At 40.7% G+C, this 15,753-nt stretch overlaps 1 protein-coding gene across 8 annotated transcripts in view; it reads left to right on the top strand.

The window, feature by feature from the left end:
- The window catches only part of ADCYAP1R1 (ADCYAP receptor type I), an 87,959-nt gene that overhangs the window by 50,117 nt on the left and 22,089 nt on the right, over positions 1-15,753 (top strand). For all 8 annotated transcript variants that reach the window (XM_087917554.1, XM_087917551.1, XM_087917556.1 and 5 more), the window contains exons 4-9: positions 2,786-2,893; positions 7,776-7,811; positions 8,251-8,289; positions 8,697-8,821; positions 10,355-10,452; positions 11,626-11,758. In XM_087917554.1, coding sequence (XP_087773680.1) covers positions 2,786-2,893; positions 7,776-7,811; positions 8,251-8,289; positions 8,697-8,821; positions 10,355-10,452; positions 11,626-11,758 — 539 coding nt within the window. The remainder of the gene's footprint in view (positions 1-2,785; positions 2,894-7,775; positions 7,812-8,250; positions 8,290-8,696; positions 8,822-10,354; positions 10,453-11,625; positions 11,759-15,753) is intronic.

Here is a 15,753-nt window from a genome sequence, read left to right as displayed (position 1 = left end):
GACTTATCCTTGCACATCCTGATTATTATTAACTATTAATAATTATTAATTTTATAATTAATTATTAATGCCAAAAGTCGATCTAGCACTATGATTCCTTCTGTAAGGGAGCCCTTGTTTTTTTCCAGAGATAAAAATGGAATTTGGAACCAGTGGTTAAGACATCAAGCTAGGAAACTGGGTGAAGGGATTTCTAGTCCCGCCTTAGGCATAAAAGCCAGTTGGGTCACTTTGAGCCAATCACCAGGAGAAAGGGAATTCTAGTCCCGTTTTTGCATGAAAGCCATCTGGGTGACTTTGGGTCAATTATAAAGAGATGTTGAGTTCTAGTTCAGGCCTCAGGCATGAAAGCTGACTGGATGAATTTGATCCAATTACCAGGAGACGGGGAATTCTAATTCTGCCTTTGCATAGAAGCCATCTGGGTGACTTTGGGCCAATTAGTGGAGATGGTGAGTTCTAGTCTCACCTTAGGCATGAAAGCTGGGTAGATGACTTTGGGCTAATCACCAGGAGATGGTGAGTTCTAGTCCAGATTCAGGCATGAAAGCTGGCTGCATAACTTTGGGTCAATCACCAGGAGACAGTGAGTTCTAGTTCCACCCTAGGCATGAAAGACAGGTGGGTTACTTAGTCTCTCAGCCCAATCTACCTCACAGGGTAGTTCTAGTAGGGAAGATAGAAGCCGTATTATGTACATTGCAGTACTTATAATAGCAGGATAAAAATCTAATAACGCAGTCAATAAACATAAATATAATTCCCCCCACCTGGGGGAAGACGGAACAAGAGACTTGATTTCTCATTTTAAAACTCTCCATTGGAGAAAACAGGCTACTTAGACAATGCGATGTTCTCCATTCATACATTTTATGATTGCTGCAATGCAGGAGTGCAGGCATTACATAATCCTCTTTTCGCCATCAAAACATCTCCCAAAGTTGCTATGGAACTCTCTCTCTCTCTCTCTCTCTCTCTCTCATTCAAATTTTTAGAGAATGCAACTTGGGTTCCCCCAACCATGGTGCCTTTGCGGTATTTAGATGCATTATCCTAAGGGTTGTGTCTAAAAAATTGTTTATTTTTGAGGGTCGTGTTTGGTTTTTGTGTGACTTCCTAGTGTGACAGTCTGAGCACGAGCGTGAGCCAGCAGCAAAGCTGGAATTCAATCAACTTAACATGCGACACTGTGCATTCTTCCAAAAATAAATGGAGATCAATCTTTTTGAAACAGGCAGAAAATTCCAGAATGTAGATTGGAGGAAAAAAAATACATCCCAGAAAAACCGCAACAAACAAACTACATGCATACAGTTGCCACGTTCTTTATGAAGTTCTCAAATGTCATTAGATTTAAGCTTCGTGTAATCCCTTTCTTCCCTCTGCTACAGGAGGTCCTTGAGTTATGACCATGGTACAGGTGGTCCTTGATTTATGACCCCAAACTTCTGTTGCTAAATAAGAGAGTTGTTAAGTGAAAATTTCCTCATATTAGAACCTTTCTTGCTACAGTTGTTAAGCGAATCACTGCAATTATTTTAAGTTAGTAACACGGTTGTTAGGTGGATCTGGTTTCCCCCATTGGCTTTGCCTGTCAGACAGTCGCAGACGAGGATCACGTGACCCCCAGGGACATTGCAACCATCGTAAATATGAGTCAGTTGACAAGCATCCAAATTTCAATCACGTGACCCTGGGAATGCTGCAATGGTCGTAAGTGCAAGAAGCGGTCATAAGTCACTTTTTTCAGTGCCGTTGTAACTTCGAATGGTCATTAAATGAGCTGTTGTAAGTCGAGGATGTATAAAACAAAATAAAACATCATTAAATAAATAAAATAAATAATAATGAAACACAAAATTTAAAAAAAACTGAAACAATAAATGAAAAACAATGAATGTAATAAATAAGTAATAAAATAGAAGTAATAGCAAATAAAATGAGAAAAGCCTGGGAGTGCCAGGGGAAACCATCCAAACCATGAGAAAGCAAAAGTTGGAATATTTCGGGCATGGGATGCGGCAGCGGGAAAAACTACAGGCTCCTTCGCTGAATCCTCCAGGGAAAGGTGGAAGGCAAAGGAGGTCCAGGCAGAAGAAGGAGAATATCGTGGCCCCAGAATCGAAGGGACCAGTTTGGACAAAGCTCCACAGCCCTTTTTTCGTGCGGCTGTTGATCAAAATAGGATCGGCAACATGATCGCAATGTCCGATAATGGATAGGTCAGGAGGAGGAGGAGGAGGAGGGAGGAGGAGGAGGAGGAGAAGAAGATGGAGGAGGAGAAGAAGGAGGTCAGGAGGAGGAGGAGGAGGAGGGAGGAGGAGGAGGAGAAGAAGATGGAGGAGGAGAAGAAGGAGGAGGAGGAGGAGGGAGGAGGAAGAAGATGACCGTGGGGTCCTTGATACCCTCTGAGCTTGGTGGTTTTCTTGCAGATCTTTCATGACCCAACTAGGGAACATCATCAGTGGTAGGAGGGAGTGAGGTTTGTGGAGAGGAGGAGGAGGAGGAGAAGAAGAGGAGGGGGAGCGGGAAGGGGGAGGAAGAGAAAGAGGAAGGGGAGGAGGAGGAGGAAGAAGAAGAAGACGGCAAATAAATAAAGAATAAATAAAATTATAACAATATAGAAAGTAAAAAATAGCAATTACATAATAATAAAGGCATAAATAAATTAAAAAGAAAACACAAAGAAAACCCCCAAAAGGCAGACCCCATTAGTGCTGGTTCTTTCTCTGCCATCTGTTTTCTGCATTGTTTTTTAAGTTGTGGTTCTTTTTTATTTCTGCAGGTTGCGCCGGGATGTGGGATAATATCACTTGCTGGAAACCAGCTTTGATCGGTGAAGTCGTGTTTGTCAAATGCCCGGCTCTCTTCACCGTGGTGAACTTAGATTACGGTAAGGTGTTTAAACCCAGGACTCCATTTATTCTGAACTGCAGAAGGAAATTTGGAATTGCAGCAGGCCAAGGCAGAGGAGGAGGAGGAGGAGGAGGAGGAGGAGGAGGTAGCCTCAAATTATTATTTTTTTAATTTTATTTATTTGTTTGTCAAGTATGTACAAGGTAACAAGTATAAGTATGAACATAAACAGGAACAAAGGGAGTAAATACAGAAAATTTATAATGCAAACCTCTTGACTCCGATTGATCCCGCAAAAGGAAAACGCACATTCGGAGCTGCTCAGTACTGGGAGTCCTCGAGTTAGCAACAGTTCATTTAGTGACCATTCAAAGTTACAACTGCATTGAAAAAGGTGACTTAGGAGTTGGTTTTCGCAACTGCTGCAGCTTCCAAAAATTCGGAGGGTTAGCGACTAGTTCTTATTTATGAGAGTGGTAAATCGTCAGGTGATCTTGTTTTGCAATCTTCTGACGAGCAATGGGGAAGCCGGATTCGCTTAACAACCATGTGGCTAATTGAACAACTGCAGGTATTCGCTTAACGACGGTGGCAAGAAAGCTTGCAAAATGGGACAAAGCTCCCTTAAGGACTGCTTTGCTTTGCAACAAAAAATATTGGGCTCAATTGTTCTCATAGGTCAAGGACTACCTGCATTTGGATGGGAGACCACCAAGAGATCCCAGGTCAAGGACCACGCAGGTGTAGGTCAGAAGGGAACCATAAACGACCCCAGAATCCTACAATCATGGTAAATCCATGCTGGTTACCTAGTGCCCAAATGTTGACTTTTCAAAATCGACTTTTCCATTTTATGGCTTTTCTTGCCACCGTTGTTAAGTGAACCACTTGTTAATTTAGGAACACCGTTGTTAAGTGGTTCTGGCTTCCCCACTGACTTCTCTTGTCAGAAGGTCGCAAAAGGGGATCATGTGACCCCAGGGACATTGCGTCTGTCATAAGTATGAATCAAGTGCCAAGAACCTGAATTTTGATCACGTGACCATGGGGATCTGGCAACAGTTGTACGTTTGAGAAAACGGTCAAAAGTAACCTTTTCAGTGTTGCATTGTAACTTTGAACGGTCACTAAATGAGTGGTTGCAAGTTGAGGACTACCTATGTATTGCAGAGAGAGAAAAGACATTAAAAAAGAAGACGAAATGGAGATGCGGCAGGGACTATTATAACTTTAAATGGTCACTAAGTGAATGGTTATAGGCCAAGGACTAGCTAGGCTTTCAACCGTTCCAATGCTGGATAAGAACTCTGCAAACTTTCTGGAGTGTCGCAGAGGGGAGAACTCCTTTGCAACATCAAACAAGGAGAAATATCTTTTGCAGGAACTTTGCAAAACTTTTCAAGATTTTATAGCCTCTCCAAAATCCTTGGCTATAAAAATCAACCAGGGATTAGAGAAGAAGCTGAATTTCAATCTGAGTCCATCTCCAAGAAAAAAAAAAAGAATGGAATTGGGAAATATGAGTGTTTGGGGGGACTATATTGGGGTACATTTCTTCTGCAGAAGATGGTCAGCGTTGGGGAGGGATCTAGGCAGCCATCTAGTGGCAAAATGAAGCATTACAACCCATTTATGGCTGTTCAACTAAGAATTTCCATAAATTCATTTATGGTGCCCTTCAACTCAGCCTAAAGAGATAAAATATCTTCTTGGTTTCCTGTTTAATGGATCCCTCTGAAACGAGCATAAGCCATATGTGGAAATGGGTTAAAGTAGAAGAGCTCCAATGTCCTTTCCAATCATGTTCTATTCTCTATTCTATTCTCTATTTTGTAGTATATTCTCTATTCTATTCTCTATTTTGTAGTATATTGTCTATTCTATTCTCTTTGTAATATATTCACTATTCATTCCTATTCTGTATTCTATTCTCTTTTTTGTAGTATATTCTCCTATTCTAATCTTATTCTATTCCACATTCTATTCTTTTCTATTCTGTTTTCTATATTATTGTCTTTTATTTCTATTCTATTCTGGTTTCTATTCTACTCTAGTTTCTATTCTCTTCTATTTCTCTTCCATTCCATTCCGTAGTTTCTATTCTATTCTATTCTATTCTATTCTATTCTATTCTATTCTACTCTATGCTCTTCTCTTCTCTTCTCTTCTCTTCTCTTCTCTTCTCTTCTATATTCTGTTCTCTTCCATTCCATTCCAGATTTTCTATTCTACTCTGTTCTGTTCTATCCTATCCTATCCTATCCTATCCTATCCTATCCTATTCTCTATTGTATTCTCTATTTTGTAGTATATTCTCTATTCTAATCTTATTCTATTCCACATTCTATTCTTTTCTATTCTGTTTTCTATACTATTGTCTTTTATTTCTATTCTATTCTAGTTTCTATTCTACTCTAGTTTCTATTCTCTTCTATTTCTCTTCCATTCCATTCCATAGTTTCTATTCTATTCTATTCTATATTCTGTTCTCTTCCATTCCATTCCATTTTTTATTCTATTCTATTCTGTTCTGTTCTGTTCTGTCCTGTCCTGTCCTGTCCTATCCTATCCTATCCTATCCTATCCTATTCTCTATTGTATTCTCTATTTTGTAGTATATTCTCTATTCTAATCTTATTCTATTCCACATTCTATTCTTTTCTATTCTGTTTTCTATACTATAGTCTTTTATTTCTATTCTATTCTATTCTCTATTCTATTTTCTATTCTATTCTATTTTCTATTATCTTCTATTTCTATTCTATTCTATTCCATTCCATTCCGTAGTTTCTATTCTGTTCTATTCTATTCTATTCTATTCTATTCTATTCTGTTCTATTCTATTCTATTCTATTCTACTCTACTCTTCTATACTCCACTCTACTCTACTCCACTCTACTCTACTCTACTCTACTCTGCTCCCTATTTTGTAGAATACGCTCCTATTCTGTTCTATTCTGTTTTCCATTCCATCCCACCCCCTATTCTGTATAGACGACCCACAATGCGTGGGGCTTGCCTTATTTCTGGGACTGGGACCAGGGCAAACAGATCTTGACCTTTGCGCTCGTATTATCCTTTTCACTATCTAAAAAGAGCCTCGTAATCCTCTTCCAACTTCTCTCTTCGGGGCTGAATTATGCGCAGCTCCTTCAATCTCCTTTTAGAGGATTTAAATTGCAGCCTCTCAAATTGTCCTCATTGTGATTCTCTGGTTCTGTTTGAACACTTGTGAATAAGATCAGATCAGGGGTGAGAAGTTACCAAGAAAGCAAATTCTGTAGGAGACAAGGAAGGCCGATAAGCGCTACGAGTAGCCTCCAAAACAGTTCATTTAGTGACGGTTCAAAAATACAACGGCACTGGAAAAAAGTGGACTTATGACTATTTTTCACAAGACTGTTGAAGCCTCCCCATGGCCATGTGGTCAAAATTGAGACATATGGTAACTGACTCAAATTTATGACGGTCAGTGTTCTGGGGGAGGTATCTTGAGACCTTCTGACAAGCTAAGTCAACGGGGAAGGAAGGTTTGCTTAACAACCATGATACTAGCTTAGCGACTGCAGAGGTTCACCTAACTACAGCAAGGAAGGTTGCAAAAACGGGGCAAAATTCACTTAATAACTGTCTCATTTAGCCGCAGAGATTTTGGGCTCAATTATGGACATAATTTGAGGGTTGCAATATTTCTAATTAGATCTCTGGCTGTTTCACAGAACAGAATCGGAACTTAGACCATGAATAAACCTGACATGTGCAAAGGGAAGAACAGAGGAAATGAAAAATAAATAGCCAGTGCTGCAGTTGACCAAATGAGCTCAGATCCAGGTAGTCCTCGACATACAACCATTCATTCATTCAGCAACCGTTGAAAGTTACAACGGCATTGAACAAATGATGGTTATAACCAGCCCTCGGTGTTATATATGTTTGATGTGCTTCTTTCTTTTATCTGTGGGTTTTCCTTATTTATTTATTTGTCCACATTGTCCCACCAGAAAAAAAATGATAGTCCTCGCCTTATGACAACAATGCCACAAATGACAGTCCTCGTCTTATGGCAACTATTTGTCTGAAAAGCAATAGGATTTCCTTCTTGAGCGGGAAGTTGAACTAGAAGACTTCTAAGGTCTCTTCCAACTCTATTGTTCTCTTCTGTTCTGTTTCATGGCTAAGCGAGGCAGTTGTTAAGTGATTCGTGCCTGGTTTTACTTCCTTTTTTGCCCCATTGCTAAGCGAATCGCCATGCTTGTTAAGCGAATCCAGCTTCCCCCATTGAACTTTGCTTGCTAGGAACCCAGTTGGGAAAGTTGCAAATGCCAGTCATGTGATCTCCGGATGGTACAGCTGTCATAAATGCATTCCAGGTGCCAAGCATCCCAATGTTGACCTCATGGAAACTAAAAGGGTCATAAGTACGAGGACCAGCCGTAATTCACTTTTTTTCAGTGCTGTTGTAAACTTTGAACATTTGCTAAACAAATGGTTGAAAGTCAGGGATTATTTGTATATGTTTATAACAGACAGAAACTCATCAAGGTCCCTTCCAGCTCTATTCTGATTAATTAAATGGATTAAACTTCCAGCACTGGAAGGTTTTAAGAAGATATTGGGCAACCGTTTGTCTGAAATGGGATAGGGTTTCCTGCCCAAGCAGGGGGGTTGGACTAGTGGACCTTCAAGATCCCTTCCAATTCTATTCTGTTCCATTGTGTTCCATTCCAAATGCATGTACCCCTGCTTGTACATAACTAAGGTCTAGAATATAATAGAAAGAGGGAATTTAGGAAGGTATGGTAAGTACAAAAATTTCATACAAGGGAGGAAAATGAAAAGTGGTGATGTAATAATGAAAGAATATTTATTTTTGTTGTTAACTACGTTCTTTAACCTCTTTTTCTTTTTCTATGCACCAGGCTGGGATGTGAACAGCATGGCATATGCACAGCCAGGTAAGGACCTACTCTCCATTTAGATAGGTTGAGAAAGAGATATACGGAAGTAGTCCTCAACTTACGACCGCAACCGAGCCCAAAATTTACATGGCTAAACAAGCCACCTTTTATGTGAATTTCCCCCCATTTTGCAACCTTTCTAGCCACGGTTGTTAAGCGAATCTGGCTTCCCCATTGAGTTTGATGGTTAGAAGGTCATAAAAGGAGGTCACGTGACCCTGGGACACTGCAACCATCATAAATGTGAGTCAGTTGCCAGTTTTGATCACATGATTATGCTGCAATGGTTTGTAAGTGTGAAAGGGGGTCATGAGTGATATTTTTTTTCAGTGTTGTTGTAACTTTGGTCACTAAAGGTTGTTGTAAGTCAAGGACTACCTGTATAGGTTCTAAAGTGGATTTCAACTTCTACCTTCTCTCTTTTTTGTGTGTGTAGGAGAGTTTGAACTGTTTGAGAATCCAGAACAACTTCTAGGTAAGAAATGGAGACTTTTTTTTTCATCCATTCATTCACCCCAGCACTTCTTGCACTGACCAAGTGATCCCACTGATGTCGAATCCATTTAGGGGACTTTGCAAACAACTTTGCAATGTAGTGCACCAGAGCCAAGCCAAGTCAAGCCAAGCAACAACAAAAAAAAGGCAGATTTTTCTTGAAATCGTTCTGTCTCTTTCTCTAAAACAAGGATCTTCAAACTTGGCAACTTTGAACCTGGAGGACTTCAACTCCCAGAATCCCTCAGCTGGCTGGGGGATTCTGGGAGTTGAAGTCCACCAGTCTTAAATTCACCAAGCTTGGTGATCTCTGCCCTAAAGCTTCTTGCTCTACTTTACTAATTTTTCTAAAATGCTCTATTTAATCCCCCCGCCCCCAACCAACAGATGGATCGGTGGATTTTAAGTTGGTCAGCAGGAACTGCACCCAGGAGGGCTGGTCTGAGCCATTCCCACATTATTATGATGCCTGCGGATTTGACGAGAATGACACCTCGATAGGAAATGGCCAGGTAAGCTGGTAAATGAAGATACGTCTGTTTTGGAGGCCTGATTGCCAGCTGTAAATCACAGCAAATTCTTAAATTGCCCCTTCTGTGTCGAAAGGGGATCCGAAAGCTAGATTAATATCTATTTATGCCTAAGTGCACGAAATCCTTCATTTACTAGTACAATTGAGCCCAAAAGTTATTTTGTTAAGCGAGACAGGGGTTAAGTCAGTTTACCTCCATTTTACAACCTTTCTTGCTTTAGTTGTTATATGAATCACCGGAGCTGTTAAATTAGACATACAGTTGTTAACTGAATCTGACTATCTGCTGGTCAAAAGGTGACCGTATAACCTCAGGACACTGCAACCGTCATAAAAACGGGTCAGTTGCCAAACGAATTTTGATCCCGTGGCCATAGGGATGCTGCAGTGGTCATGAGTGTGAAAGACATTCATAAGTCACTTTTTTCCGTGACTTTGTAACTTCAATTGGTCACTAAATGAACTGTTAACAGATGATCAGAATTGGAAGGGACCTTGTAGGTCATCTAGTCCAACCCCCCTCCACCCAAGTGGGAGACCTACACCATTTCTGACAAATGGCAGTCCAATCTCTTCTTGAAAGTCTCAAAGTGATGGCGCTCCCACTATTTCTGAGGGCAAGGATATGTTCCATGAGTTGATAGTTCTCATTGTCAGAAAGTTTCTCCTTATTTCCAGGTTGAATCTCTCCTTGTTCAGTTTCCATCCATTATTTCTTCCAACCATTATTCACTGCTATCATGTCTCCCCTGGTCCTTCTCTTCACTAGACTATCCAAGCCCAGTTCCTGTAACCGTTCTTCATATGTTTTAGCCTCCAGTCCTCTAATCATCCTGGTTGCTCTTCTCTGTACTTTTTTTAGAGCCTCAACATCTTTTTTGTGATGTGGTGAACAAACTGGATGCAGTACTCTAGGTGTGGTTGTTGCTCATGTGCAGTGTCCTGGGGTCATGTGAACCCTGTTTTCTGACAAGTAAAGTCAGTGGGGAAGCCAGATTCACTTAACAACCCTGTGACTAACTTAACAACTACACTGATTCAGTTCATAAATGTGGCAAGAAAGGTTGTAAAATGAGGCAAAACTGATCTAGCAACTGTCTCATTTGCCAATGTTGGCCTCAATTGCGGTCGTAATTTGAAGACTACCTGTATCCTTTGACTGAAATCTCTCATCAGAACAAGCTGGTCCATTTGGGGTTGTAGATCAGGTCTACAGGCAGTCCTTGACTTACGACCACAAACTGAGTCCAGAATTATGGTCTTTAAGTTATTGCTGTCATTGAGCCAGGCAGCCATACAATCCAGGCTCTCCCCATTGCATTCTTATGCAGAGCATAGGTTATCTCCGGGGGTCTCCTGGGCTGCTGAATGAATGGTCATAAGTTGAGGACTATCTGTATAGCATAGTGAAAGGAATGAATTTGGACTCTTGGACAAAGAAAGTGAAAACCAAGTCATTTAAACTTTTACTCTTTTCTCAAAGTTAACTCTAACTTTGCTGTTTGATTCACAGGCTTACTACTATCTATCTGTCAAGGCTTTGTATACAGTTGGCTACAGCACATCCCTCGTTTCGCTCACTACCGCCATGGTGATTCTGTGCCGTTTCAGGTGAGTTGTCACAAAAATTGTTTTGACTGGATGAGGTTCCCTGGTCAGGCATGTCGTGACAGCCAGTTTGGTCCAGTGGTTAAGGCACCAGGCTAGAAACCAGGAGATGGTGAATTCTAGTCATGCCTTAGCGGTGTAAGCCTGCTGGATGACTTTTGCCCAGGAGGCAGTGAGTTCTACTCCCACCTTAGTCATGAAACAGCTGGTGACTTTGGGCCATTCGCCGGGAGCTAGGGAATTCTAGTTCTACCTTAGGTATGAAAACTAGCTGGGGTATTTGGGGCCTATTACCAGGAAATAGAGTTCTAGATTTGCCTTAGGCATGAAAGCCAGTTGGGTAACTTTGGGCCAATCACCAGGAGACTGTGAGTTCTAGTTCTACTTTAGGTATGAAGTCCAGCTGGTGTACTTGGGGCGTATCATCAGGAGACGGCAAGTTCTAATCCTGCCTTAGGCATGAAAGCCAGCTGGGTGACTTTGGGCCAATCACCAGGAGACAGGGAGTTCTAGTCCCGCTTTAGGCCTGTCCCTCTTTCAGACCCTAACCAACTTCACAATGTTGTTGTTGTGGGAAAAACAGTAGGAAGATGGTGTGTTTGATATGTTCACATGTAAGATATTTATGACTACGTGTCATAAATAAATGATCAAGGACGATCAATGTTTAAAACAGTTAGCTGACAGGATTTAGGCCAATGAAGTAAAGACAATCCTCAACTTACAACCCTTCATTTAGTGACCATTCGGAGTTACAACGGCACTGAAAAAAATGACATGACCATTTTTCACACTTACAACCACTACAGCATCCTCATGGTCATGTGACCTAAATCCAGATGTTTGGCAATTGACTCAAAGTTATGATGGTTGCAATGTCCAGGGGCCAGGTGATCCCTTGTTGTGACCTATGGCCAAGCAAAGTCAAGATTTACTTAATAGCCATGCTACTAACTTAACAACTGTAATGATTCACTTAACAACTGTGGCAAGAAACATCATAAATTGGGGCCAAGCTCACTTCGCCAGTGTCTCGTTGTAGCAACGGAAATTTGGGGACCAATTGCGGCCCCTCCAGAGACACAGGGAGACAATACAGAGAATGCTTTGCAAACGTGACATGATCTTTCTTCCCCGTTTCTTAAAATCCTATTTCGTTTTTCTTTCCTTTCTTAGAAAACTGCATTGTACCCGGAACTTTATTCATATGAATCTTTTTGTTTCATTCATTCTGCGTGCCATTTCTGTCTTCATTAAAGACGGGGTCCTGTATGCCGAGCAAGACAGCAACCATTGCTTGATCTCGACGGTAAATCATGCCGAGAGGCCGAGTCTGGTGGTATTTTAGAGAATGTTATGTCTGATTCTGTTGGAAAGATCTAGTAAATATGATTGTGGTGGCCAGGTTGACTACTTTGGACTCTTCTCTGCAGAAACCTGTGGCAGAGCTATGTTTTGTGTCAAGGAATTGAGTGGCAGCTGTCCAAGCAAAGTCAGAATCATTGCCACAGTCTTGTTTTGTTTTATATAAATAGATATATCTAACATTTATGCTTTCAGCAGACAAGATACTGTACATAGTGAGACATCATGAGGTAACAACATGCAGAACACAGAGAAGAAAAATGGCGGGGAGAAGGGAAACGCCCCCTTTATACTCACAGCAGCCAATCATAGCATAGATTGCCTCATGCCGGAGCCAGCACTCTCCAGTCAATCAACTGCAACTGCGTTTTTGGTCCATTGTGCACTTGATTATTGCAGCTACTAGATAGATAGATAGATAGATAGATAGATAGATAGATAGATAGATAGATAGATAGATAGGTAGGTAGGTAGGTAGGTAGGTAGGTAGGTAGGCAGGCAGGCAGGCAGGCAGGCAGGCAGGCAGGCAGGCAGGCAGATAGACAGACAGACAGATAGATAGATAGATGATAGATAGATAATAGATAGATAGATAATAGACTGATAGATAATAGATAGATAATAGATTGATAATGGATGGATGCATGGATGGATGATAGATAGATAGATAGATAGATAGATAGATAGATAGATAGATAATAGGTAGATAGTAGATAGATAGATAATAGGTAGATAGTAGATAGATAGATAGATAGATAGATAGATAGATAGATAGATAGATAGATAGATAGATAGATAATAGGCTGATAGATAATAGATAGATAATAGATTGATAATGGATGGATGATAGATAGATAGATAATAGGTAGATAGTAGATAGATAGATAGATAGATAGATAGATAGATAGATGATAGATAGATAGATAGATAATAGATAGATAGATAGATAGACAGAACGGCAGACAGATGGATGGATAGATAGATAGATAGATAATAGAGATAGATATAGATAATAGATTGATAGATGATAGATAGATATAGATAATAGATTGATAGGGATAGATGATAGATAGATAATAGATAGATAGATAGATAGATAGATAGATAGATAGATAGATAGGTAATAGATAGATAATGGATGGATGGATGGATGGATAGATAGATAGTAGATCGATAGATGATAGATAGATATAGATAATAGATCGATAGAGATGGATGGATGGATGGATGATAGATAATAGAGATGGATAGATATAGATAATAGATCAACAGTGATAGATGATAGATAGATATAGATAATAGATCAACAGGGATAGATGATATAGATAGATATAGATAATAGATCAACAGGGATAGATGATAGATAGATAGATACAGATACATAGATAATAGATCGATAGATATAGATAATAGAAATGAACAAAAATTCCTGGTGACCTTTTACTGGTGCCTCATAGAGAGTATCTTAACTTACTGCACCTGTGTCTGGTTTGCCAATTCTACCGGGGCAGGTGGGACAGCGCTCCAGAGGATTAATGTCATTGCCCAGGATCATAGGTTGCCCTCTCCCCTCTTTGGAAGAGCTTTATAGCTCCCGCTGCCTTAAGAAAGTTCAAAACATTCTCAAAGATCCATCTCATCCTGGGCACCCTTTTTTTGAATTATTACCATCTGGCAGACGCTACAGAATAATAAAAACAAGGACAAATAGATTGAAAAATAACTTTTATCCCGGGGCAGTAACTCCATTGAATTCTACTGTATAGTGCAGTGTTGATGTGGTGTCAGGGGTTTTCAAATCAATGTGTGGGGTGTGAAGGATATGTGTGTTTGTGTTTATTTTCATGGTCATGATGTGCACTGAAGATGGTGTTGATTTTTTTTTACAAGGTGCAATGGCAATAAAGTAAAGTAAACTAAAACTAAACTAAGCTAAGCTAATAGATAGATAGATATGATTGGAAAGACAGACAGATAGATAAATACATGAAAGAAAGAATTCTTTATTAGCCAAGTGTGATTGGATACACACAAGGTATTTGTCTCCAGAAGCTCTCAGTGTACTTATAAGCAACAGGTGATAAGCATAATCAAAAAATACAATCATTGTAAATCCAACAGTGATAGTCATAGCAATCAACATAAATCATAATAGGATATTAAATAAAAGCAATCAACATAAATCATGAGATACAAGTTATAGATAAGAAAGTAAGAAAATAAGTAATAGGACAGTTGCCATTTTCACTATATACTTCATAATGGATGGATGGTATATGCTATTGTCCTAACCATTAATGGCAGCCATTGTAGGAAAGCAGAAAGATGACATCTTTTAATCACAGTTGTTCAATTGTGAGAGGGATCTAGGTCTCCTAGTGCAGTGGCCCCCAACCTTTTTTGTGCCACGGCCCGGTACCGGCATCACAAAATGATCCGCGGCCCGGTACCGGCATCAGCACGCACGACCAAGGCAAGGCGAGCCGAGCGACCGGCCAGCCAGCCGTCCCCCGCTTCTCCCCGCCACCTTCAACTCCTCCTTTGTACCTTTGTCGATGGGCTTCGCTTCGGGACGGCTTCGGGACGGTCGCTCAGCTCACCTTGCCTTGGGTGCTGAAAGAATCCTTGCGCCTTAGTTTCATTCAAAGCCCCCCCCCTTCAATGAAACTAAGGCGCGAGGATTCCTTCAGGACCCAAACGCCGCTTTCCAACCGGAAAAGCTCACCCGGAAGCACTTTCTCGTCAAACAAGACGGCGGCGCCCAGCAAACCGGCAGCCTGGTACGAAATGTTCTACGGACCGGTACCGGGTCCGTGGCCCGGTGGTTGTGGACCCCTGTCCTAGTGGACAACCATTTTAAGTATGAGCCAGCGGTGTATGGCAGCTACCAAAAAAGCGAACATAGTCCTAGGCTGCATCAAAAGAAGGACAGTTTCAAGAATATAAAGTGTTAATACCACTTTATATGCCTTAGTAAGACCACACTTGGAAGTTTTGGTTGCCACAATATAAAAAAAAAAATTGAGACTCCGGAAAGAGTGAAAAGAAGAGCAACAAATATAATTAGGGGCCTGGAGACTAAAACATATGAAGAATAATTGCAGAAGTTGGTTATGTCTATTTTAACAAGAGAATGTGACGTGATAACAATCTTCCAATATTTGAGGGGTTGCCACAAAGAAGAGGGTGTCCATCTATTCTTCAGAGCACCTTAAGGCAGAACAAGAAAGCAATGGATGTAAACTAATCAAGGAGAAAAGCAACCTGGAGCAAAGGAGAACTATTAACCAGTGGAACTGCTTGCCTCCAGAAGTTGCAAGTGCTCCATCACTGGAGGTTTTGAAGAAGAGGTTGGACAACCATTTGTCCAGAATAGTATAAGATCTCCTGCTTGAGCAGGTGGCTGGATTAAAAGACTTACAAGGTCCCTTCCAACCCTATCATACTATGTTCTGTTTTATAATACACGTCCCTATGCTGAACAGTGTAGATTCTGAATAATCTATGATTTTATAATTGTTGCAGAACATCAATTATATCTCGCAGTGGAGCTGCCTCCTCCAACCAGATAGGTAGGGCTACAGCTTACTCTACCTGGGTAGCATGGCTTCTAATTGGGAACCTTGAAAGATGTAACCCAGTGTAGAAGATCACGAGCTGGTCAGGTGCAGGAATCCTTGGCTGAAGAAAGATGGTGATGGATATCTCAAAGAACTTCAAGAAAATGTCCTTAATAGAGCCACTTCCCAACCTAGCAATTGCAATTTGATTGGTTGATAGTTCCATCATGAGTATCTTGCACAGCTTATGCCCAGGAATGGTAGGAGGGATAGTCAAGCACAGAGATTTCAAATTTGGCAACTTTAAGACGGGTGGACTTCAACTCCCAGAACTCCTCAACCAGTCATGCTGACTGAGGAATCCTGGGAGTTGAAGTCC

The sequence above is a fragment of the Pseudonaja textilis genome, chromosome Z (genome assembly GCF_049901715.1).
Source record: "Pseudonaja textilis isolate UNSWEBS1 chromosome Z, rPseTex1.2, whole genome shotgun sequence".
NCBI lineage: Eukaryota > Metazoa > Chordata > Lepidosauria > Squamata > Elapidae > Pseudonaja > Pseudonaja textilis.
This window is presented reverse-complemented; position numbering and strand designations above follow the sequence as displayed.